Source organism: Salvelinus fontinalis, unplaced genomic scaffold (assembly GCF_029448725.1).
Source record: "Salvelinus fontinalis isolate EN_2023a unplaced genomic scaffold, ASM2944872v1 scaffold_1116, whole genome shotgun sequence".
Classification (NCBI taxonomy): Eukaryota; Metazoa; Chordata; class Actinopteri; order Salmoniformes; family Salmonidae; genus Salvelinus; species Salvelinus fontinalis.
In genome coordinates, this window is record NW_026601325.1 from 21,966 (window position 1) to 48,171 (window position 26,206).

Below are 26,206 nucleotides of genomic sequence, written 5' to 3' on the forward strand. Positions count from 1 at the left end.
GATGAAGACAGTAGACAGGAGCTAATGAGATGTAGACAGTAGACAGTAGACAGGAGCTAATGAGATGAAGACAGTAGACAGTAGACAGGAGCTAATGAGATGAAGACAGTAGACAGTAGACAGGAGCTAATGAGATGTAGACAGTAGACAGTAGACAGGAGCTAATGAGATGTAGACAGTAGACAGGAGCTAATGAGATGAAGACAGTAGACAGTAGACAGGAGCTAATGAAATGAAGACAGTAGACATGAGCTAATGAGATGAAGACAGTAGACAGTAGACAGGAGCTAATGAGATGAAGACAGTAGACAGTAGACAGGAGCTAATGAGATGTAGACAGTAGACAGGAGCTAATGAGATGTAGACAGTAGACAGGAGCTAATGAGATGAAGACAGTAGACAGTAGACAGGAGCTAATGAGATGAAGACAGTAGACAGGAGCTAATGAGAGGAAGACAGTAGACAGGAGCTAATGAGATGAAGACAGTAGACAGTAGACAGGAGCTAATGAGATGTAGACAGTAGACAGTAGACAGGAGTTAATGAGATGAAGACAGTAGACAGTAGACAGGAGCTAATGAGATGTAGACAGTAGACAGGAGCTAATGAGATGTAGACAGTAGACAGGAGCTAATGAGATGAAGACAGTAGACAGTAGACAGGAGCTAATGAGATGAAGACAGTAGACAGGAGCTAATGAGAGGAAGACAGTAGACAGGAGCTAATGAGATGAAGACAGTAGACAGTAGACAGGAGCTAATGAGATGAAGACAGTAGACAGGAGCTAATGAGATGTAGACAGTAGACAGTAGACAGGAGCTAATGAGATGTAGACAGTAGACAGGAGCTAATGAGATGAAGACAGTAGACAGGAGCTAATGAGATGTAGACAGTAGACAGGAGCTAATGAGATGTAGACAGTAGACAGGAGCTAATGAGATGTAGACAGTAGACAGGAGCTAATGAGATGTAGACAGTAGACAGGAGCTAATGAGATGAAGACAGTAGACAGGAGCTAATGAGATGTAGACAGTAGACAGGAGCTAATGAGATGAAGACAGGAGACAGGAGCTAATGAGATGAAGACAGTAGACAGGAGCTAATGAGATGAAGACAGTAGACAGGACCTAATGAGATGAAGACAGTAGACATTAGACAGGAGCTAATGAGATTTAGACAGTAGACAGTAGACAGGGGCTAATGAGATGAAGACATTAGACAGGAGCTAATGAGAGGAAGACAGTAGACAGGAGCTAATGAGATGAAGACAGTAGACAGGAGCTAATGAGGTGCTAGAGGATGGAGGTTAGAACAGCAGGAAGGAGAGGTAGTAGTAGTAGTAGTTCTATTTAGAACTAGTATTACAATGAATTTAGGGCCTGTAGATTTGAAACCACGAAGCTTGGAATGCAGACAAATACCTTTCTGGTCCATGGGGTGAAGAGGCAACATTCAGTGGGGGTGGGGGAGCGGGTACGGTCATACTATAAACACAAAACATGAAGAAAACAAAAATGATGACAACTTGATCGATGGGACAAATGAAAACCATGGATGGGACTTAAAGACATAGATGAAATCATATTGAATGAAACATTTGACAGACAGGATGAAACATGGGGACCCAGGTGCTGCAGATAGGGACACAAAACATTGTGAGTAACTTCTTGTGATGCAAGAAGGAGATGAGTAAGTCAGGCATCCTTCTTCCCCTATTAGACAAGGAAGTGATTTCATCATCGCATCCTACAAGAAAATGGAGTGAAAGAATTATATTTATCTGTGAATGCTGAGAGGGGACCGTTTTCAGGATCCTCAGGACAGAAAGCTGTTATAAGCTGTTATAAGCTGTTATAAGCTGTTATAAGAGTGGCGTTAGCAAGACTCTAGAGGGGTCATCTTGCAATGAACGCCATCCCATTTACCTTTCTCTGTATAGTGTGACAGTGAACTTCCCTTCCAGGTCTCTCCTGCAGCGTTAAAGGAAGACACGTAGCATGATGAGTCATAACGCTAAACATTTTTATGTGCAATACAATCATACTCCTACAGCATGCAAACTCACTGGGATGGAAAATATATGATAGAAACATGCGTTGAGATCAGGTCGCCTCGCGGCTAGAGAGACGAGCCAATAACCGGAGAGTTGCCAGGTCAAATCCCGGGTCTGACGGGGAAAATCTGGCGGGAAGTGATCAAATCTTAAGATGCCAATGCCTGCCGTTGTGCCCTTGAGCAAGGCACTTAACCCCTACAATGACAGCTCCCAGAGTGGCAGCCCCCTGCATCGCTCCAAAACTTGTTAATGTGTCTTTCGGAGGGTTTGGGTTAAGAGCGGAAGTCAAATTTCGGTTGGACCTTGAGTGCAATTGACCGATAAAGTGATCTGAATGTAGATATATGTGTTCTGATGAGATACAAGAGCTGTCTTTTCTGTTACCTTTCTTTGTATTGTCTGGATGTCTGTCTCTTTCACGTGTCTCTCCTAGTGGTAGCCATGCAGCAGAGAGAGAGAACACAACAAGCTGAAACCTACTAAGCTCACTGCACTGTACTGGTGACATCATCAACAATGGACACATGCTACTATATCATGTTAAGAAGAAATTCAACTGTATTTTCATAGTTACAGTTACAGGACCACAATGTGAAAACATAGTGGACATCACACACCACTTGTAGGTTGACATCACACACAGCACTTGTAGGTTGACATCACACACCACTTGTAGGTTGACATCACACACCATTTGTAGGTTGACAACACACACCACTTGTAGGTTGACAACACACACCACTTGTAGGTTGACAACACACAGCACTTGTAGGTTGACATCACACACCACTTGTAGGTTGACATCACACACCACTTGTAGGTTGACATCACACACCACTTGTAGGTTGACATCACACACCACTTGTAGGTTGACATCACACAGCACTTATAGGTTGACAAAACACACCACTAACAGGCACGACACTATGTGATAGTTTACCTTCCGCAGTTGATATTCTATCTCTCTCTCTGGTCTCGCCTGCTGCTTGTCAATAAAACAAACAAATACAGTCAAGTCATTTCAGCACTTCTCCTCAGGACATTGATTAGCTGCTATATCAGTCAAGTCATTTCAGGACTTCTCCTCGGGACATTGATTAGCTGCTATATCAGTCAAGTCATTTCAGGACTTCTCCTCAGGACATTGACTAGCTGCTATATCAGTCAAGTCATTTCAGGACTTCTCCTCAGGACATTGATTAGCTGCTATATCAGTCAAGTCATTTCAGGACGTCTCCTCAGGACATTGACTAGCTGCTATATCAGTCAAGTCATTTCAGGACGTCTCCTCAGGACATTGACTAGCTGCTATATCAGTCAAGTCATTTCAGGACGTCTCCTCAGGACATTGACTAGCTGCTGTATCAGTCAAGTCATTTCAGGACTTTTCCTCAGGACATTGATTAGCTGCTGTATCAGTCAAGTCATTTCAGGACTTTTCCTCAGGACATTGACTAGCTGCTGTATCAGTCAAGTCATTACAGGACTTCTCCTCAGAACATTGATTAGCTGCTGTATCAGTCAAGTCATTTCAGGACTTTTCCTCAGGACATTGATTAGCTGCTGTATCTGGTGTGCTTGTATAGCGCTTGAGCAAAAGCCTGTAAAGACGTGTGTATCCCCTTACCGCGCGGCTGTGCCTGCCCCTCTGCTCGTGCCGTCTGAGGGTGCGTGGGGAAGGGAGGGTGGGCATTGGAGGAGCCCCAGAGATGGTCACTCTGCGCTCGCGGCTGTTCGACCGTTGCCGTTGCTGTTGGTCTGTAAAGCATGATGGGAAACACTGTGGTCAGATTCTGACAGGGTCTCGCTACATTAGACGACTGTATTCACTAGCAGTCACCATGTTGTGTTACAGCTTTAACAGCCACTGGTTCCTCACTGAGATGAGATCAATCAAGAGTTTTCAGGAACACAGACAAGCAGCTGTTCACAGTACTAACACTAGGTGGCACCACATATGAGGGATTACTGATGGACTTCCCACCAACCCTGGTTCAAACTGTTGTTAGGTAGGGTGTATGGTTTATGGTGTGGGTGTTTGTGTGCTTTGGTTCCCAAGCTCTGTGTAGGGCTCAGAAGCTCTGCTTGGTATTTCTGTGTTAGGTGGTCTGTGTTAGGTGGTCTGTGTTAGGTGGTGTATGTTAGGTGATGTATGTTAGGTGGTGTATATTAGGTGGTGTATGTTAAGTGGTGTATATTAGGTGGTGTATGTTAAGTGGTGTGTGTTAGGTGATGTATGTTAGGTGGTGTGTGTTAGATGGTGTATGTTAGGTGGTGTGTGTTAGGTGGTGTATGCTAAGTGGTGTGTGTTTGGTGTTAGGTGGTGTGTGTTAGGTGGTCTGTGTTAGGTGATGTATGTTAGGTGGTGTATATTAGGTGGCGTGTGTTAGGTGGTGTGTGTTAGGTGGTGTATGTTAGGTGGTGTATGTTAGGTGGTGTATGTTAGGTGGTGTGTGCTAGGTGTTAGGTGGTGTGTGTTAGGTGGTGTATATTAGGTGGTGTATGTTAAGTGGTGTGTGTTAGGTGGTGTATGTTAGGTGGTGTGTGTTAGGTGGTGTATGTTAGGTGGTGTGTGTTAAGTGGTGTGTGTTAGGTGGTGTATATTAGGTGGTGTATGTTAAGGGGTGTGTGTTAGGTAGTCTGTGTTAGGTGGTGTGTGTTAGGTGGTGTATATTAGGTGGTGTATGTTAAGTGGTGTGTGTTAGGTGGTGTATGTTAAGTGGTGTATGTTAAGTGGTCTGTGTTAGGTGGTGTATGTTAGGTGGTGTGTGTTAGGTGGTGTATATTAGGTGGTGTATGTTAAGTGGTGTGTGTTAGGTGGTGTATGTTAAGTGGTATATGCTAGGTGGTGTATGTTAAGTGGTGTGTGTTAGGTGGTGTATGTTAGGTGGTGTATGTTAAGTGGTGTATATTAGGTGGCGTGTGTTAGGTGGTGTATGTTAGGTGGTGTGTGTTAGGTGGTGTATGTTAGGTGGTGTAATATTAGGTGGCGTGTGTTAGGCGTTGTGTATTAGGTGGTTTATGTTAGGTGGTGTATATTAGGTGGCGTGTGTTAGGTGGTGTGTGTTAGGTGGTATATGCTAGGTGGTATATGCTAGGTGGTGTATATTAGGTGGCGTGTGTTAGGTGGTGTATATTAGGTGGCGTGTGTTAGGTGGCGTGTGTTAGGTGGTGTGTGTTAGGTGTTGTATGTTAGGTGGTATATGCTTGGTGGTGTATATTAGGTGGTGTATGTTAAGGGGTGTGTGTTAGGTGGTGTGTGTTAGGTGGTGTATGTTAGGTGGTGTATGTTAGGTGGTGTATGTTAGGTGGTGTGTGCTAGGTGTTAGGTGGTGTGTGTTAGGTGGTGTATATTAGGTGGTGTATGTTAAGTGGTGTGTGTTAGGTGGTGTATGTTAGGTGGTGTGTGTTAGGTGGTGTATGTTAGGTGGTGTGTGTTAGGTGGTGTATGTTAGGTGGTGTATATTAGGTGGTGTATGTTAAGGGGTGTGTGTTAGGTAGTCTGTGTTAGGTGGTGTGTGTTAGGTGGTGTATATTAGGTGGTGTATGTTAAGTGGTGTGTGTTAGGTGGTGTATGTTAAGTGGTGTATGTTAAGTGGTCTGTGTTAGGTGGTGTATGTTAGGTGGTGTGTGTTAGGTGGTGTATATTAGGTGGTGTATGTTAAGTGGTGTGTGTTAGGTGGTGTATGTTAAGTGGTATATGCTAGGTGGTGTATGTTAAGTGGTGTGTGTTAGGTGGTGTATGTTAGGTGGTGTGTGTTAGGTGGTGTATGTTAGGTGGTGTGTGTTAGGTGGTGTATGTTAGGTGGTGTATGTTAGGTGGTGTGTGTTAGGTGGTGTGTGTTAGGTGGTGTATGTTAGGTGGTGTGTTAGGTGGTGTGTGTTAGGTGGTGTATATTAGGTGGTGTATGTTAAGTGGTGTATATTAGGTGGCGTGTGTTAGGTGGTGTATGTTAGATGGTGTGTGTTAGGTGGTGTATATTAGGTGGCGTGTGTTAGGTGGTGTGTGTTAGGTGGTATATGCTAGGTGGTGTATATTAGGTGGCGTGTGTTAGGTGGTGTATATTAGGTGGCGTGTGTTAGGTGGCGTGTGTTAGGTGGTGTGTGTTAGGTGTTGTATGTTAGGTGGTATATGCTAGGTGGTGTATATTAGGTGGCTTGTGTTAGGTGGTGTATATTAGGTGGCGTGTGTTAGGTGCTGTATATTAGGTGGCGTGTGTTAGGTGGTGTGTGTTAGGTGTTGTATGTTAGGTGGTATATGCTAGGTGGTGTATATTAGGTGGCGTGTGTTAGGTGGTGTGTGTTAGGTGATGTGTGTTAGGTGGTGTGTGTTAGGTAATGTATGTTAGGTGGTGTGTGTTAGGTGGTGTATATTAGGTGGTGTATGTTAGGTGGTGTGTGTTAGGTGGTGACCTCTCACCTCTGTGCAGGGCTCGCAGGCTCTGCTTGGCACATCTGTGGAGCTCCTCTACGCATGGTGGCCGGCTGCAGGGGTGAAACACGTTGTGGTGCTGGTGCCATGGGGCCTGGTAGTGCACTGTTAGCTTACTCTCCACATCCAGGTTAGAGACAGCTGGGGAGACAGACAACAGGAGAATACATTGGTCATATTTATATTATTGAAATGATGTTCTTCGAAAGACAGACAGCAGGTTAGATTCTACTGTACTTTTCATTCATTGGCTGTTGTGATTGTTATTCATTGATAGGGATATGAAGATTTAAAAAATATATATAATTTAACGTTTAATTAACTAGGCAAGTCAATTAAGAACAAATTATTATTTACAATGATGGCTTAAGATAGGGAGAGAGAGAACAGGAGAATAGATCATTATTATTCATTTGCACATAAATTATTTTTTGCTATCACTGGGAGAGAAGACTCTCAGCTATGTTTTTAGACACGGTATGAGCCCAACGGTATGACCCCAACAGTATGACCCCAACGGTATGACCCCAACATTATGACCCCAACAGTATGACCCCAACGGTATGACCCCAACAGTATGACCCCAACAGTATGACCCCAACAGTATGAGCCCAACAGTATGACCCCAACAGTATGAGCCCAACAGTATGATCCCAACAGTATGACCCCAACAGTATGAGCCTAACAGTATGACCCCAACAGTATGAGCCCAACAGTATGACCCCAACAGTATGACCCCAACAGTATGAGCCCAACAGTATGACCCCAACAGTATGACCCCAACAGTATGAGCCCAACAGTATGACCCCAACGGTATGACCCCAACAGTATGAGCCCAACGGTTTGACCCCAACGGTATGAGCCTAACAGTATGACCCCAACAGTATGACCCCAACAGTATGACCCCAACAGTATGACCCCAACAGTATGACCCCAACGGTATGACCCCAACAGTATGACCCCAACAGTATGACCCCAACGGTATGACCCCAACAGTATGACCCCAACAGTTTGACCCCAACGGTTTGACCCCAACGGTATGACCCCAACGGTATGACCCCAACAGTATGAGCCCAACGGTTTGACCCCAACGGTATGAGCCTAACAGTATGACCCCAACAGTATGACCCCAACAGTATGACCCCAACAGTATGACCCCAACGGTATGACCCCAACAGTATGACCCCAACAGTATGACCCCAACGGTATGACCCCAACAGTATGACCCCAACAGTTTGACCCCAACGGTATGACCCCAACGGTATGAGCCCAACAGCCTTCCATTTACTTTGGTTGTCCAGCTACAATCATACCAAGACCTTGATGTAAATCAATACATTATATATACATATAATTCAAGAAATTATATATACAAATAAATCAATACATTATATATACATATAATTTATATACACATATATATTGAAATATTTCCGAGCAAAGGATCAAAATGTGATTCTGACGTTGAACTTCGAGGAAACCCGCCCAACATGAACAGGAGGAAGACAGGAGTTATGAAACCAGTCACTGCCATTCCATACCAGCAGGGGGCAGTAACACATATCAACATCAACTGAATTAAGCCGACAACGGCTCCAATGACAGTCGTCCATGTTTCCTCAAAACACCATCTCTGCTGCTGTTATACATCAACACACAGATGCACAGGAACATCTGATTTAAAGAGGCGGTGGTGTTGTTATGATTCAGACAAAAGACAACGCTGCTTTTATCCTCCAAGGCTGGGAGACGGGGATGACAGGAGGAGAGAGATGAACAGAAGATACGAGGGAGATGTAACCCTCTTTCTTTCATCATCTTTTATCTTCTGGCCTTGCTTTCATTTCAATCCTCATATTACAACAGCAGCATCTGTTCATTAACATCTACAGTAGGTGTGTGTGTGTGTGTGTGTGTGTGTGTGTGTGTGTGTGTGTGTGTGTGTGTGTGTGTGTGTGTGTGTGTGTGTGTGTGTGTGTGTGTGTGTGTGTGTGTGTGTGTGTGTGTGTGTGTGTGTGTGTGTTCGCTGTGCGTGTCTGAGAGTTAGTTCGCTGGGTTCGTGTGTGTAGTCTGTTGTTTCCTTGAATAACCCAGGCTCATCTGTAACCAGGCAACCCTTCCTATCTGATGTAGGATGAATAGAACGATCTCTATCAATCCATAATCATGAGACTAATGTGGATGAGACGATCTGTCCAGGTCTGATGATTTCAGCCCAGAGAAAGCAGAACATTCAACAGGTCCCTGACAGCCAGGAAATGAATAAACACAGCTAGCTTGCACAGTGTATGTTACCAGCTGGGTTGTGCCTCTATACAAGACTGTGTTAGCCTGCTAAAGCTTCAGGTCTCAGACAAGGTTATTCATCACACTGTTGCACAAGACTGTGTTATCCCAATGAGCTAAAGCCTTTGACCTCCATCAGTGGGCTACCAGTCTTGTGGTGCACAGGAGAGCGAAGGTGTAGAGCCATGCGTCCTCCGAAACACAACCCCTCCAAGCCGCACTGCTTCTTGACACACTGCTCGCTTAACCCGGAAGTCAGCCGCACCAATGTGTCGGAGGAAACACCGTATAATTGACGACCGAAGCCAGCCACACCAATGTGTCGGAGGAAACACTGTTTAACTGGCGACCGAAGCCAGCCACACCAATGTGTCAGAGGAAACACCGTATAACTGGCAACCGAAGCCAGCCACACCAATGTGTCAGAGGAAACACAGTATAACTGGCAACCGAAGCCAGCCACACCAATGTGTCGGAGGAAACACTGTTTAACTGGCAACCGAAGCCAGCCACACCAATGTGTCAGAGGAAACACCGTATAACTGGCGACCGAAGCCAGCCACACCAATGTGTCGGAGGAAACACCGTTTAACTGGCAACCGAAGCCAGCCGGGTCAATGTGTCGGAGGAAACACTGTTTAACTGGCGACCGAAGCCAGCCACACCAATGTGTCAGAGGAAACACCGTATAACTGGCGACCGAAGCCAGCCACACCAATGTGTCGGAGGAAACACTGTTTAACTGGCGACCGAAGCCAGCCACACCAATGTGTCAGAGGAAACACCGTATAACTGGCAACCGAAGCCAGCCGGGTCAATGTGTCGGAGGAAACACTGTTTAACTGGCGACCGAAGCCAGCCGCACCAATGTGTCAGAGGAAACACTGTTTAACTGGCGACCGAAGCCAGCCACACCAATGTGTCAGAGGAAACACTGTTTAACTGGCGACCGAAGCCAGCCACACCAATGTGTCAGAGGAAACACTGTTTAACTGGCGACCGAAGCCAGCCACACCAATGTGTCGGAGGAAACACTGTATAACTGGCAACCGAAGCCAGCCACACGAATGTGTCGGAGGAAACACTGTTTAACTGGTGACTGAAGCCAGCCGCACCAATGTGTCAGAGGAAACACTGTATAACTGGTGACTGAAGCCAGCCGGGTCAATGTGTCGGAGGAAACACCGTATAACTGGTGACTGAAGCCAGCCGCACCAATGTGTCGGAGGAAACACCGTATAACTGGCGACCGAAGCCAGCCACACCAATGTGTCAGAGGAAACACCGTATAACTGGCGACCGAAGCCAGCCACACCAATGTGTCGGAGGAAACACCGTATAACTGGCGACCGAAGCCAGCCACACCAATGTGTCGGAGGAAACACCGTATAACTGGTGACTGAAGCCAGCCGCACCAATGTGTCGGAGGAAACACCATATAACTGGCGACCGAAGCCAGCCACACCAATGTGTCGGAGGAAACACCGTATAACTGGTGACTGAAGCCAGCCACACCAATGTGTCGGAGGAAACACCGTATAACTGGCGACCGAAGTCCGCTTGCAGACGCCCGGCCCGCCACAACGAGTCGCTTTAGCGCAATGGGACAACCCTCCCCTAACCCGGACAAAGTTGGGCCAATTGTGCGCCGCCTCATGGGTCTCCCGGTCACGGCCGGCTGTGACACAGGCTGGGATCGAACCCAGGTCTGTAGTGACGCCTAAAGCACTGCAATGCAGAGCCTTAGACCGCTGTGCCACTTAGGAGGCCCACCTAGGGCTTTTAAATGACACTGAAGTGAGTACTGATAATGACAAGGGAAGAAATCGATACAGTTTGAATTTCTGATATTATTTTTGACTAATTACCATATCGTATCGTTTTCACAATATTATTTTGGCGCAAGGTAGCTGCACCAAAACTGTTTACTTCATAGCTTGTTCTCCATCTTCTTTTTAAACAGGGAGACAATTTGTTTTCAGCATTTTTGTTGAATCGCAACACATATAGAATCGTGAGAATCATAAGAATGACAATATGTTTCATATCATCTCCTAAGTATCGTGATAATATTGTATTGTGAGGTTCCTGACAATTCCCCGCCTAGTTACTGCCTTCAGCCACTGCTGCTGTAATGGAGTAGAGGTGGTGGATTCAGCCTCTGCTGCTGTAATGGAGTAGAGGTGGTGGATTCAGCCTCTGCTGCTGTAATGGAGTAGAGGTGGTGGATTCAGCCTCTGCTGCTGTAATGGAGTAGAGGTGGTGGATTCACCCTCTGCTGCTGTAATGGAGTAGAGATGGTGGATTCAGCCTCTGCTGCTATAATGGAGTAGAGGTAGTGGATTTGTGTCACGTACTGTTACAGCACACCCTCCACCGCTCCTTTCCTCATTTGTTCTCCTCCTCCTCTTTTTCCTCTCTCCTCTCATCTTCTCTCCTCTCCTCTCCTTCTTTCCTTTCCTCCTTCTCTCCTCTCCTCTCTTCCATTCCTTTCCTCCTCTTCTCCTCTACTCTATTCCTCTCCTCTCCTCTCCTCTCCTCTCCTCTCCTCTCCTCTCCTCTCCTCTCCTCTCCTCTCCTCTCCTCCACTGCATTCTCTGATGATACACTGCTGCTGCATAAGCTATCTGGAGGAGAGGAGGAGAGGAGGAGGAGGAGGAGAGGTCCTCTCCTCTCCTCTCCTCTCCTCTCCTCTCCTCTCCTCTCCTCTCCTCTCCTCTCCTCTCCTCTCCTCCAGATAGCTTATGCAGCAGCAGTGTATCATCAGAGAATGCAGTGGATTTTAAAGAGTCAATTACTCAGCAACATTTTCTTCCTCACATCACATGGTTTTAGTGCTGTGCATCATCAAGAAACATATCAGAGAGAGAGAGAGAGAGAGAGAGAGACAGAGAGAGCGAGAGATAGAGAGAGAGAGATATTTAAATATATAGAGAGAGATATATATAGAGAGAGAGAGAAAGAGAGAGAAAGAAAGAGAGGAGAGAGAGATAGATAGAGGAGAGGAGAGAGGAGAGTGTGAGAGAAAAATAGAGTGAAAAAAAGAGAGAAAGAGAGAGAGAGAGAGAGAGAGAGAGAGAGAGAAAGAAAGAAAGAAAGAAAGAGAGAGAGAGAGAGAGAGAGAGAGAGAGGAAGAGAGAGGAGAGAGAGAGAGGAGAGAAAAGAGAGAGAGGAGAGAGAGAAAAAGGAAGAGAGAGGAGAGAGAGAGATGACTTCCACAAGCGTTCCTTCTCCCTATGCACTGAACACAGTCATTGTTTCACAGAAAACAGCATCAACAACAGCATAATATTAAGCATAACGATCACGATAACCAACAAAGGCTTGCAGTGGATACATAACACACACACACACACAGTACACACCTCTAACTATCGCCCGAGTTGGATCGGCCAAACCCAGTGCGTGACCTTTCAAGTCATCCCTATGTCCAGCCATTCAGCTAGCCCCAAACATCTGCACAACAGAGGTGGTTGGATGAGTAACCTTCCCTGAAGACTTGCGTTAGGTCTGAAGACTCGATGACAGTCAGTCACACACGCTCCATCCCTACACTAGCGCAATGTCAGTCACTCACCTGTCCCTCATGTTATGTCTAGCCTTCATCCCTCCTCCTACCTGCAATGTCCTTCTCCTGTTTTCCTCCTCTCCTACTCCTCTTCCTCCTCTGCATGCGACAGGGAGGAATCGTTCTCTGCGAGTTACCCATCCCTGCGTGTTATCCATCTCCAGCTTCAGTGGCTACACTGAGAGACGGACGGGGCAGCATGTCCGTGTGAGACAGAGACCAACTCAGGTCTGACAGAGTGGACAAGCTCTCTCTGTATCTGACTGATACTGTACCCTGTCTCTCTCTACATACCTCTCTTTCTCCCTCTCTCTCTCTCTCCATCTGTCTCTCTCTCTCTCTGTCTCTCTCTACATCGCTCTCTCTCTCTCTGTCTCTCTCTACATCCCTCTCTCTCTCTCTCTCTCTCTCTCTCTCTCTCTCTCTCTCTCTCTCTCTCTCTCTCTCTCTCTCTCTCTCTCTCTCTCTTCTGTCTGCAGGTGTGGACTCAGCAGTTTACAGCATCATCAGCCTGGCCCAGGAACTTATCCCACTCCAGAGCAGCAGAGAGGACTAGTAACAGTATTATTGACAAGCTGTAACTTCCATACCACTTCCACAGTGTAGACTGTACAGCAATATGTAGACTGTGTACAGCAATATGTAGACTGTGTACAGCAATGTGTAGACTGTGTACAGCAATATGTAGACTGTGTACAGCAATGTGTAGACTGTACAGCAATGTGTAGACTGTGTACAGCAATGTGTAGACTGTGTACAGCAATGTGTAGACTGTGTACAGCAATATGTAGACTGTGTACAGCAATATGTAGACTGTGTACAGCAATATGTAGACTGTGTACAGCAATGTGTAGACTGTGTACAGCAATATGTAGACTGTGTACAGCAATATGTAGACTGTGTACAGCAATGTGTAGACTGTGTACAGCAATGTGTAGACTGTGTACAGCAATATGTAGACTGTGTACAGCAATGTGTAGACTGTGTACAGCAATATGTAGACTGTGTACAGCAATATGTAGACTGTGTACAGCAATGTGTAGACTGTACAGCAATGTGTCTCCTCCAAGATGCAGGTTCCGTCAGGAACAACACCTTGTTACACAGTATGTGATGTAAACACCACATTATTGGATAGAAACTGACCAACCTAGACTCAATACTTATATGTTGTGCATATATCTCTCCTCCTAAATTTATTAACACACGAATATACAGTCGTGGCCAAAAGTTTTGAGAATGACACAAATATACATTTTCACAAAGTCTGCTGTCTCAGTGTCTTTAGATATTTTTGTCAGAATGTGTGGGTTTTTGTTTGTCCATCCGCCTCTTGAGGATTGACCACAAGTTCTCAATGGGATTAAGGTCTGGGGAGTTTCCTGGCCATGGACCCAAAATAGCGATGTTTTGTTCCCCGAGACACTTTTGCCTTATGGTAAGGTGCTCCATCATGCTGGAAAAGGCATTGTTCGTCACCAAACTGTTCCTGGATGGTTGGGAGAAGTTGCTCTCGGAGGATGTGTTGGTACCATTCTTTATTCATGGCTGTGTTCTTAGGCAAAATTGTGAGTGAGCCCACTCCCTTGGCTGAGAAGCAACCCCACACATGAATGGTCTCAGGATGCTTTAGTGTTGGCATGACACAGAACTGATGGTAGCGCTCACCTTGTCTTCTCCGGACAAGCTTTTTCCGGATGCCCCAAACAAACGGAAAGGGGATTCATCAGAGAAAATGACTTTACCCCAGTCCTCAGCAGTCCAATCCCTGTACCTTTTGCAGAATATCAGTCTGTCCCTGATGTTTTTCCTGGAGAGAAGTGGCTTCTTTGCTGCCCTTCTTGACACCAGGCCATCCTCCAAAAGTCTTCGCCTCACTGTGCGTGCAGATGCACTCACACCTGCCTGCTGCCATTCCTGAGCAAGCTCTGTACTGGTGGTGCCCTGATACCGCAGCTGAATCAAGTTTAGGAGACGGTCCTGGCGCTTGCTGGACTTTCTTTCTTTACAACAATTGAACCGCTCTCCTTGAGTTCTTGATGATCCGATAAATGGTTGATTGAGGTGCAATCTTACCGGCAGCAGTATCCTTGCCTGTGAAGCCCTTTTTGTGCAAAGCAATGATGATGGCATATGTTTCCTTGCAGGTAACCATGGTTGACAGAGGAAGAACAATGATTCCAAGCACCACCCTCCTTTTGAAGCTTTCAGTCTGTTATTCGAACTTAATCAGCATGACAGAGTGATCTCCAGTCTTGTCCTCGTCAACACTCACACCTGTGTTAACAAGAGAATCACTGACATGATGTCAGCTGGTCCTTTTGTGGCAGGGCTGAAATGCAGTGGAAATGTTTTGGGGGGGATTCAGTTCATTTGCATGGCAAAGAGGGACTTTGCAATTAATTGCAATTAATCTGATCACTCTTCATAACATTCTGGAGTATATGCAAATTGCCATCATACATCATACAGCAGACTGAAAATTAATATTTGTATCGTTCTCAAAACTTTTGGCCACGACTGTACACCATTTAGCTCTATATGCTTCGGAAAATGGTCTGTATTTGACACTTGTTTCTGAGCAGCTCTACAGTAATGATATTAAAGGCTGTAACAGGGCTGTAACAGGGCTGTATAATGCAGCAGCTCTACAGTAATGATATTAAAGGCTGTAACAGGGCTGTATAACGCAGCAGCTCTACAGTAATGATATTAAAGGCTGTAACAGGGCTGTAATAGGGCTGTATAATGCAGCAGCTTTATAGTAATGATATTGAAGTCTGTAACAGAGCTGTAACAGGGCTGTATAATGCAGCTCTACAGTAATGATATTAAAGGCTGTAACAGGGCTGTAACAGGGCTGTATAATGCAGCAGCTTTATAGTAATGATATTGAAGGCTGTAACAGGGCTGTAACATGGCTGTATAATGCAGCAGCTCTACAATAATGATATTAAAGGCTGTAACAGGGCTGTAATAGGGCTGTAACAGGGCTGTATAATGTAGCAGCTCTACAGTAATGATATTAAAGGCTGTAACAGGGCTGTAACAGGGCTGTATAATGCAGCAGCTCTACAGTAATGATAATAAAGGCTGTAACAGGGCTGTAACAGGGCTGTAACAGGGCTGTAACAGGGCTGTAACAGGGCTGTAACAGGGCTGTATAATGCAGCAGCTCTACAGTAATGATAATAAAGGCTGTAACAGGGCTGTAACAGGGCTGTAACAGGGCTGTATAATGCAGCAGCTCTACAGTAATGATAGTAAAGGCTGTAACAGGGCTGTAACAGGGCTGTAACAGGGCTGTATAATGCAGCAGCTCTACAGTAATGATATTAAAGGCTGTAACAGGACTGTAACAGGGCTGTATAATGCAGCAGCTCTACAGTAATGATATTAAAGGCTGTAACAGGGCTGTAACAGGGCTGTATAATGCAGCAGCTCTACAGTAATGATATTGAAGGCTGTAACAGGGCTGTATAATGTAGCAGCTCTACAGTAATGATATTAAAGGCTGTAACAGGGCTGTAACAGGGCTGTATAATGCAGCAGCTCTACAGTAATGATATTGAAGGCTGTAACAGGGCTGTAACAGGGCTGTAACAGGGCTGTATACTGTAGCAGCTCTACAGTAATGATATTGAAGGCTGTAACAGGGCTGTATAATGCAGCAGCTCTACAGTAATGATATTAAAGGCTGTAACAGGGCTGTAACATGGCTGTATAATGCATCAGCTCTACAGTAATGATAGTAAAGGCTGTAACAGGGCTGTAACAGGGCTGTATAATGCAGCAGCTCTACAGTAATGATAGTAAAGGCTGTAACAGGGCTGTAACAGGGCTGTATAATGCAGCAGCTCTACAGTAATGATATTGAAGGCTGTAACAGGGCTGTAACAGGGCTGTATAATGCAGCAGCTCTACAGTAATGATATTGAAGGCTGTAACAGGGCTGTAACAGGGCTGTATAATGCATCAGCTCTACAGTAATGATAGTAAAGGCTGTAACAGGGCTGTAACAGGGCTGTATAATGCAGCAGCTCTACAGTAATGATAGTAAAGGCTGTAACAGGGCTGTAACAGGGCTGTAACAGGGCTGTATAATGCAGCAGCTCTACAGTAATGATATTGAAGGCTGTAACAGGGCTGTAACAGGGCTGTAACAGGGCTGTATAATGCAGCAGCTCTACAGTAATGATATTAAAGGCTGTAACAGGGCTGTAACAGGGCTGTAACAGGGCTGTAACAGGGCTGTAACAGGGCTGTAACAGGGCTGTATAATGGAGCAGCTCTACAGTAATGATATTGAAGGTTGTATTAGGGCTGTAACAGGGCTGTAACAGGGCTGTATAATGCAGCAGGCAGATAGAGCTCAGATAGTCCAGATGCCACAGCCCCTCCTCTCTCTCTCTTCCTAGTGCAGCTGCAGCAGATATACAAGTCATTAGTGGTGAAAAGTATTAGTGCAGACAAATCTGGGTCAGAACAGAGTAGAACACACAGCCAGCGCATTGGTGCTGGTGATGAGGGGTCATGGTGTGTGTGTGTGTGTGTGTGTGTGTGTGTGTGTATGAGAGTGAGTGGGTGGGTTGGGGGGGTTGTGTTTAGAAGGCTGTTATAGGAGAGAGGATATTATTGTACTGTACATAATCATCCTGAGTAAATAACACGGAGGTCAGTATTGTTAATCATCCCTGCAGGTCTCCATAGTCAAATAATAACACGGAGGTCAGTATTGTTAATCACCCCTGCAGGTCTCCATAGTCAAATAATAACACGGAGGTCAGTATTGTTAATCACCCCTACAGGTCTCCATAGTCAAATAATAACACGGAGGTCAGTATTGTTAATCACCCCTACAGGTCTCCATAGTCAAATAATAACACGGAGGTCAGTATTGTTAATCACCCCTGCAGGTCTCCATAGTCAAATAATAACACGGAGGTCAGTATTGTTAATCACCCCTGCAGGTCTCCATAGTCAAATAATAACACGGAGGTCAGTCTTGTTAATCCCCCCTGCAGGTCTCCATAGTCAAACAATAACACGGAGGTCAGTATTGTTAATCACCCCTGCAGGTCTCCATAGTCAAATAATAACACGGAGGTCAGTATTGTTAATCACCCCTGCAGGTCTCCATAGTCAAATAATAACACGGAGGTCAGTATTGTTAATCATCCCTGCAGGTCTCCATAGTCAAATAATAACACGGAGGTCAGTATTGTTAATCACCCCTACAGGTCTCCATAGTCAAATAATAACACGGAGGTCAGTATTGTTAATCACCCCTGCAGGTCTCCATAGTCATTTAATAACACGGAGGTCAGTATTGTTAATCACCCCTGCAGGTCTCCATAGTCATTTAATAACACGGAGGTCAGTATTGTTAATCACCCCTGCAGGTCTCCATAGTCATTTAGCAGACACTTTATCAAAAGCTATTCACAGTTCATAGTGACATTGTGATACATTCAAAATATGTGGAAAAATACTGTCTCTGTGGGAAACTCTCCCTCTCTCTCCCTCGCTCTCTCTCCCTCGCTCTCTCTCTCTCTTTCCATCTCTGACAGCAGAGTGGGGGATGGGCGCACGGCGGACGGCAGTGGCGTGTATATCTGCCTGTTCCTCACAGCTGGCTACCTAAAGGTGATCCTGATAGCGTTTGATAATCCCACAACGATACAACTACGCTCAGCTATGCTTTCACCAAATACTGCTGGGTCCTGTTATGGGACTGTTGTTGACTATAGACACCACACCAAGACTATAGACACCACACCAAGACTATAGACACCACATCAAGACTATAGACACCACATCAAGACTATAGACACCACATCAAGACTATAGACACCACATCAAGACTATAGACACCACATCAAGACTATAGACACCACATCAAGACTATAGATACCACACCAAGACTATAGACACTACATCAAGACTATAGAAACCACACCAAGACTATAGATACCACATCACGTCTATAGACACCACATCAAGACTATAGATACCACACCAAGACTATAGATACCACACCAAGACTATAGACACCACATCAAGACTATAGACACCACATCACGTCTATAGACACCACACCAAGACTATAGACACCACATCACGTCTATAGACACCACATCAAGACTATAGATACCACACCAAGACTATAGATACCACACCAAGACTATAGACACCACATCAAGACTATAGATACCACACCAAGACTATAGATACCACACCAAGACTATAGACACCACATCAAGACTATAGATACCACACCAAGACTATAGACACCACATCAAGACTATAGACACCACATCAAGACTATAGACACCACATCAAGACTATAGACACCACATCAAGACTATAGACACCACATCACGACTATAGACACCACATCAAGACTATAGACACCACATCAAGACGATAGACACCACATCAAGACTATAGACACCACATCAAGACGATAGACACCACATCAAGACTATAGACACCACATCAAGACTATAGACACCACACCAAGACTATAGACACCACATCAAGACTATAGACACCACACCAAGACTATAGACACCACATCAAGACTATAGACACCACATCAAGACTATAGACACCACATCAAGACTATAGACACCACATCAAGACTATAGACACCACATCAAGACTATAGACACCACATCAAGACTATAGACACCACATCAAGACTATAGACACCACATCAAGACTATAGACACCACCACATCAAGACTATAGACACCACATCAAGACTATAGACACCACATCAAGACTATAGACACCACACCAAGACTATAGACACCACATCAAGACTATAGACACCACATCAAGACTATAGACACCACACCAAGACTATAGACACCACATCAAGACTATAGACACCACATCAAGACTATAGACACTACATCAAGACTATAGACACCACATCAAGACTATAGACACCACATCAAGACTATAGACACCACACCAAGACTATAGACACCACATCAAGACTATAGACACCACATCAAGACTATAGACACCACACCAAGACTATAGACACCACACCAAGACTATAGACACCACATCAAGACTATAGACACCACACCAAGACTATAGACACCACATCAAGACTATAGACACCACATCAAGACTATAGACACCACATCAAGACTATAGACACCACATCAAGACTATAGACACCACATCAAGACTATAGACACCACATCAAGACTATAGACACCACATCAAGACTATAGACACCACATCAAGACTATAGACACCACATCAAGACTATAGACACCACATCAAGACTATAGACACCACATCAAGACTATAGACACCACATCAAGACTATAGACACCACATCAAGACTATAGACACCACATCAAGACTATAGACACCACATCAAGACTATAGACACCACATCAAGACTATAGACACCACATCAAGACTATAGACACTACATCAAGACTATAGACACCACACCAAGACTATAGACACCACATCAAGACTATAGACACCACATCAAGACTATAGACACCACATCAAGACTATAGACACCACATCAAGACTATAGACACCACATCAAGACTATAGACACCACATCAAGACTATAGACACCACATCAAGACTATAGACACCACATCACGTCTATAGACACCACATCAAGACTATAGACACCACATCAAGACTATAGACACCACATCAAGACTATAGACACAGCATCAAGACTATAGACACCACATCAAGACTATAGACACCACATCAAGACTATAGACACCACACCAAGACTATAGACACCACATCAAGACTATAGACACCACATCAAGACTATAGACACCACACCAAGACTATAGACACCACATCAAGACTATAGATACCACACCAAGACTATAGACACCACATCAAGACTATAGATACCACACCAAGACTATAGACACCACATCAAGACTATAGACACCACATCAAGACTATAGACACCACATCAAGACTATAGACACCACATCAAGACTATAGATACCACACCAAGACTATAGACACCACATCAAGACTGTAGACACCACATCAAGACGATAGACACCACATCAAGACGATAGACACCACATCAAGACTATAGACACCACCACATCAAGACTATAGATACCACATCAAGACTATAGACACCACATCAAGACTATAGACACCACATCAAGACGATAGACACCACATCAAGACTATAGACACCACATCAAGACTATAGACACCACATCAAGACTATAGACACCACATCAAGACTATAGACACCACATCAAGACTATAGACACCACATCAAGACTATAGACACCAGATCAATACTATAGACACTACATCAAGACTATAGACACCACATCAAGACTATAGACACCACATCAAGACGATAGACACCACATCAATAATATAGACACCACATCAAGACTATATACACCACATCAAGACTATAGATACCACACCAAGACTATAGATACCACATCAAGACTATAGATACCACACCAAGACTATAGATACCACACCAAGACTATAGACACCACATCAAGACTATAGACACCACATCAAGACTATAGACACCACATCAAGACTATAGACACCACATCAAGACTATAGACACCACATCAAGACTATAGACACCACATCAAGACTATAGACACCACATCAAGACTATAGACACCACATCAAGACTATAGACACCACATCAAGACTATAGACACCACATCAAGACGATAGACACCACATCAAGACTATAGACACCACATCAAGACTATAGACACCACATCAAGACTACATACACCACATCAAGACTATAGACACCACATCACGTCTATATTCACCACATCAAGACGATAGACACCACATCAGTACTATAGACACCACATCAAGACTATAGACACCACATCAAGACTACATACACCACATCAATACTATAGACACCACATCAAGACTATAGACACCACATCAATACTATAGACACCACATCAAGTCTATAGACACCACATCAAGACGATAGACACCACATCAAGTCTATAGACACCACATCAAGACTATAGACACCACATAAGTCTATAGACACCACATCAAGACGATAGACACCACATCAAGACTATAGACACCACATCAAGACTATAGACACCACATCAAGACTATAGACACCACATCAAGACTATAGACACCACATCAAGACTATAGACACCACATCAAAACGATAGACACCACATCAAGACTATAGACACCACATCAAGACTATAGACACCACATGAAGACTATAGACACCACATCAAGACCATATACACCACATCAAGACTATAGACACCACATCAAGACTATAGACACCACATCAAGACGATAGACACCACATCAAGACTATAGACACCACATCAAGACTATAGACACCACATCAAGACTATGGACACCACATCAAGACTATAGACACCACATCAAGACTATAGACACTACATCAAGACTATAGACACCACATCAAGTCTATAGACACCACATCAAGACTATAGACACCACATCAAGACTATAGACACTACATCAAGACTATAGACACCACATCAAGTCTAGAGACACCACATCAAGACTATAGACACTACATCAAGACTATAGACACCACATCAAGACTATAGACACCACATCAAGACTATAGACACCACATCAAGACTATAGACACCACATCAAGACTATAGACACCACATCAAGACTATAGACACCACATCAAGACTATAGACACCACATCAAGACTATAGACACCACATCAAGACTATAGACACCACATCAAGACGATAGACACCACATCAAGACTATAGACACCACATCAAGACTATAGACACCACATCAAGACTATAGACACCACATCAAGTCTATAGACACCACATCAAGACTATAGACACCACATCAAGACCATAGACACTACATCAAGACTATAGACACCACATCAAGACGATAGACACCACATCAAGACTATAGACACCACATCAAGACTATAGACACCACATCAAGTCGATAGACACCACATCAAGGCTATAGACACCACCACATCAAGACTATAGACACCACATCAATACTATAGACACCACATCAAGTCGATAGACACCACATCAAGACTATAGACACCACATCAAGACTATAGACACCACATCAAGACTATAGACACCACATCAAGACTATAGACACCACATCAAGACTATAGACACCACATCAAGACTATAGACACCACATCAAGACTATAGACACCACATCAAGACCATAGACACCACATCAAGACTATAGTCACCACATCAAGACTATAGACACCACATCAAGACTATAGACACTACATCAAGACTATAGACACCACATCAAGACCATAGACACTACACCAAGGCTATAGACACCACATCAAGACTATGGACACCACATTAAGACTATAGACACCACATCAAGACTATATACACCACATCAAGACTATAGACACCACATCAAGACCATAGACACTACATCAAGACTATAGACACCACATCAAGACTATAGACACCACATCAAGTCGATAGACACCACATCAAGTCGATAGACACCACATCAAGGCTATAGACACCACCACATCAAGACTATAGACACCACATCAATACTATAGACACCACATCAAGACTATAGACACCACATCAAGACTATAGACACCACATCACATCTATATACACCACATCAAGACTATAGACACCACATCAAGACTATAGACACCACATCACATCTATATACACCACATCAAGACTATAGACACCACATCAAGACCATAGACACTACATCAAGACTATAGACACCACATAAGTCTATAGACACCACATCAAGACGATAGACACCACATCAAGACTATAGACACCACATCAAGACTATAGACACCACATCAAGACTATAGACACCACATCAAGACTATAGACACCACATCAAGACTATAGGCACCACATCAAGACGATAGACACCACATCAAGACTATAGACACCACATCAAGACTATAGACACCACATGAAGACTATAGACACTACATCAAGACTATAGACACCACATCAAGTCTATAGACACCACATCAAGACTATAGACACCACATCAAGACTATAGACACTACATCAAGACTATAGACACCACATCAAGTCTAGAGACACCACATCAAGACTATAGACACTACATCAAGACTATAGACACCACATCAAGACTATAGACACCACATCAAGACTATAGACACCACATCAAGACTATAGACACCACATCAAGACTATAGACACCACATCAAGACTATAGACACCACATCAAGACTATAGACACCACATCAAGACTATAGACACCACATCAAGACGATAGACACCACATCAAGACTATAGACACCACATCAAGACTATAGACACCACATCAAGACGATAGACACCACATCAAGACCATAGACACTACATCAAGACTATAGACACCACATCAAGACGATAGACACCACATCAAGACTATAGACACCACATCAAGACTATAGACACCACATCAAGTCGATAGACACCACATCAAGGCTATAGACACCACCACATCAAGACTATAGACACCACATCAATACTATAGACACCACATCAAGTCGATAGACACCACATCAAGACTATAGACACCACATCAAGACTATAGACACCACATCAAGACTATAGACACCACATCAAGACTATAGACACCACATCAAGACTATAGACACCACATCAAGACTATAGACACCACATCAAGACTATAGACACCACATCAAGACCATAGACACTACATCAAGACTATAGACACCACATCAAGACCATAGACACTACACCAAGGCTATAGACACCACATCAAGACTATGGACACCACATCAAGACTATAGACACCACATCAAGACTATATACACCACATCAAGACTATAGACACCACATCAAGACCATAGACACTACATCAAGACTATAGACACCACATCAAGACTATAGACACCACATCAAGTCGATAGACACCACATCAAGTCGATAGACACCACATCAAGGCTATAGACACCACCACATCAAGACTATAGACACCACATCAATACTATAGACACCACATCAAGACTATAGACACCACATCAAGACTATAGACACCACATCACATCTATATACACCACATCAAGACTATAGACACCACATCAAGACTATAGACACCACATCACATCTATATACACCACATCAAGACTATAGACACCACATCAAGACCATAGACACTACATCAAGACCATAGACACCACATCAAGACTATATACACCACATCAAGACTATAGACACCACATCAAGACTATAGACACCACCACATCAAGACTATAGACACCACATCAAGACTATAGACACCACCACATCAAGACTATAGACACCACATCAAGACTATAGACACCACATCAAGACTATAGACACCACATCAAGACTATAGACACCACATGAAGACTATAGACACCACATCAAGACCATATACACCACATCAAGACTATAGACACCACATCAAGACTATAGACACCACATCAAGACGATAGACACCACATCAAGACTATAGACACCACATCAAGACTATAGACACCACATCAAGACTATGGACACCACATCAAGACTATAGACACCACATCAAGACTATAGACACTACATCAAGACTATAGACACCACATCAAGTCTATAGACACCACATCAAGACTATAGACACCACATCAAGACTATAGACACTACATCAAGACTATAGACACCACATCAAGTCTAGAGACACCACATCAAGACTATAGACACTACATCAAGACTATAGACACCACATCAAGACTATAGACACCACATCAAGACTATAGACACCACATCAAGACTATAGACACCACATCAAGACTATAGACACCACATCAAGACTATAGACACCACATCAAGACTATAGACACCACATCAAGACTATAGACACCACATCAAGACTATAGACACCACATCAAGACGATAGACACCACATCAAGACTATAGACACCACATCAAGACTATAGACACCACATCAAGACGATAGACACCACATCAAGTCTATAGACACCACATCAAGACTATAGACACCACATCAAGACCATAGACACTACATCAAGACTATAGACACCACATCAAGACGATAGACACCACATCAAGACTATAGACACCACATCAAGACTATAGACACCACATCAAGTCGATAGACACCACATCAAGGCTATAGACACCACCACATCAAGACTATAGACACCACATCAATACTATAGACACCACATCAAGTCGATAGACACCACATCAAGACTATAGACACCACATCAAGACTATAGACACCACATCAAGACTATAGACACCACATCAAGACTATAGACACCACATCAAGACTATAGACACCACATCAAGACTATAGACACCACATCAAGACTATAGACACCACATCAAGACCATAGACACCACATCAAGACTATAGTCACCACATCAAGACTATAGACACCACATCAAGACTATAGACACTACATCAAGACTATAGACACCACATCAAGACCATAGACACTACACCAAGGCTATAGACACCACATCAAGACTATGGACACCACATTAAGACTATAGACACCACATCAAGACTATATACACCACATCAAGACTATAGACACCACATCAAGACCATAGACACTACATCAAGACTATAGACACCACATCAAGACTATAGACACCACATCAAGTCGATAGACACCACATCAAGTCGATAGACACCACATCAAGGCTATAGACACCACCACATCAAGACTATAGACACCACATCAATACTATAGACACCACATCAAGACTATAGACACCACATCAAGACTATAGACACCACATCACATCTATATACACCA

The 26,206-nt window shown here is 44.0% G+C and overlaps 1 protein-coding gene across 2 annotated transcripts in view; it reads right to left on the reverse strand.

The window, feature by feature from the left end:
• Positions 1 to 12,657, reverse strand: part of LOC129848702 (actin remodeling regulator NHS-like) — a 28,444-nt gene extending 15,787 nt beyond the window's left edge. For both annotated transcript variants that reach the window (XR_008758531.1, XM_055915798.1), the window contains exons 1-6: positions 12,393 to 12,657; positions 6,477 to 6,629; positions 3,684 to 3,814; positions 2,997 to 3,038; positions 2,441 to 2,485; positions 1,926 to 1,970 (exon numbers count right to left, since the gene is read on the reverse strand). Coding sequence is in view for 1 of the 2 variants with exons in the window: in XM_055915798.1 (XP_055771773.1) it covers positions 1,926 to 1,970; positions 2,441 to 2,485; positions 2,997 to 3,038; positions 3,684 to 3,814; positions 6,477 to 6,629; positions 12,393 to 12,483 (507 nt within the window). In the remaining variant the exon portion in view is untranslated. The remainder of the gene's footprint in view (positions 1 to 1,925; positions 1,971 to 2,440; positions 2,486 to 2,996; positions 3,039 to 3,683; positions 3,815 to 6,476; positions 6,630 to 12,392) is intronic.
• Positions 12,658 to 26,206: the final 13,549 nt, after the last annotated feature.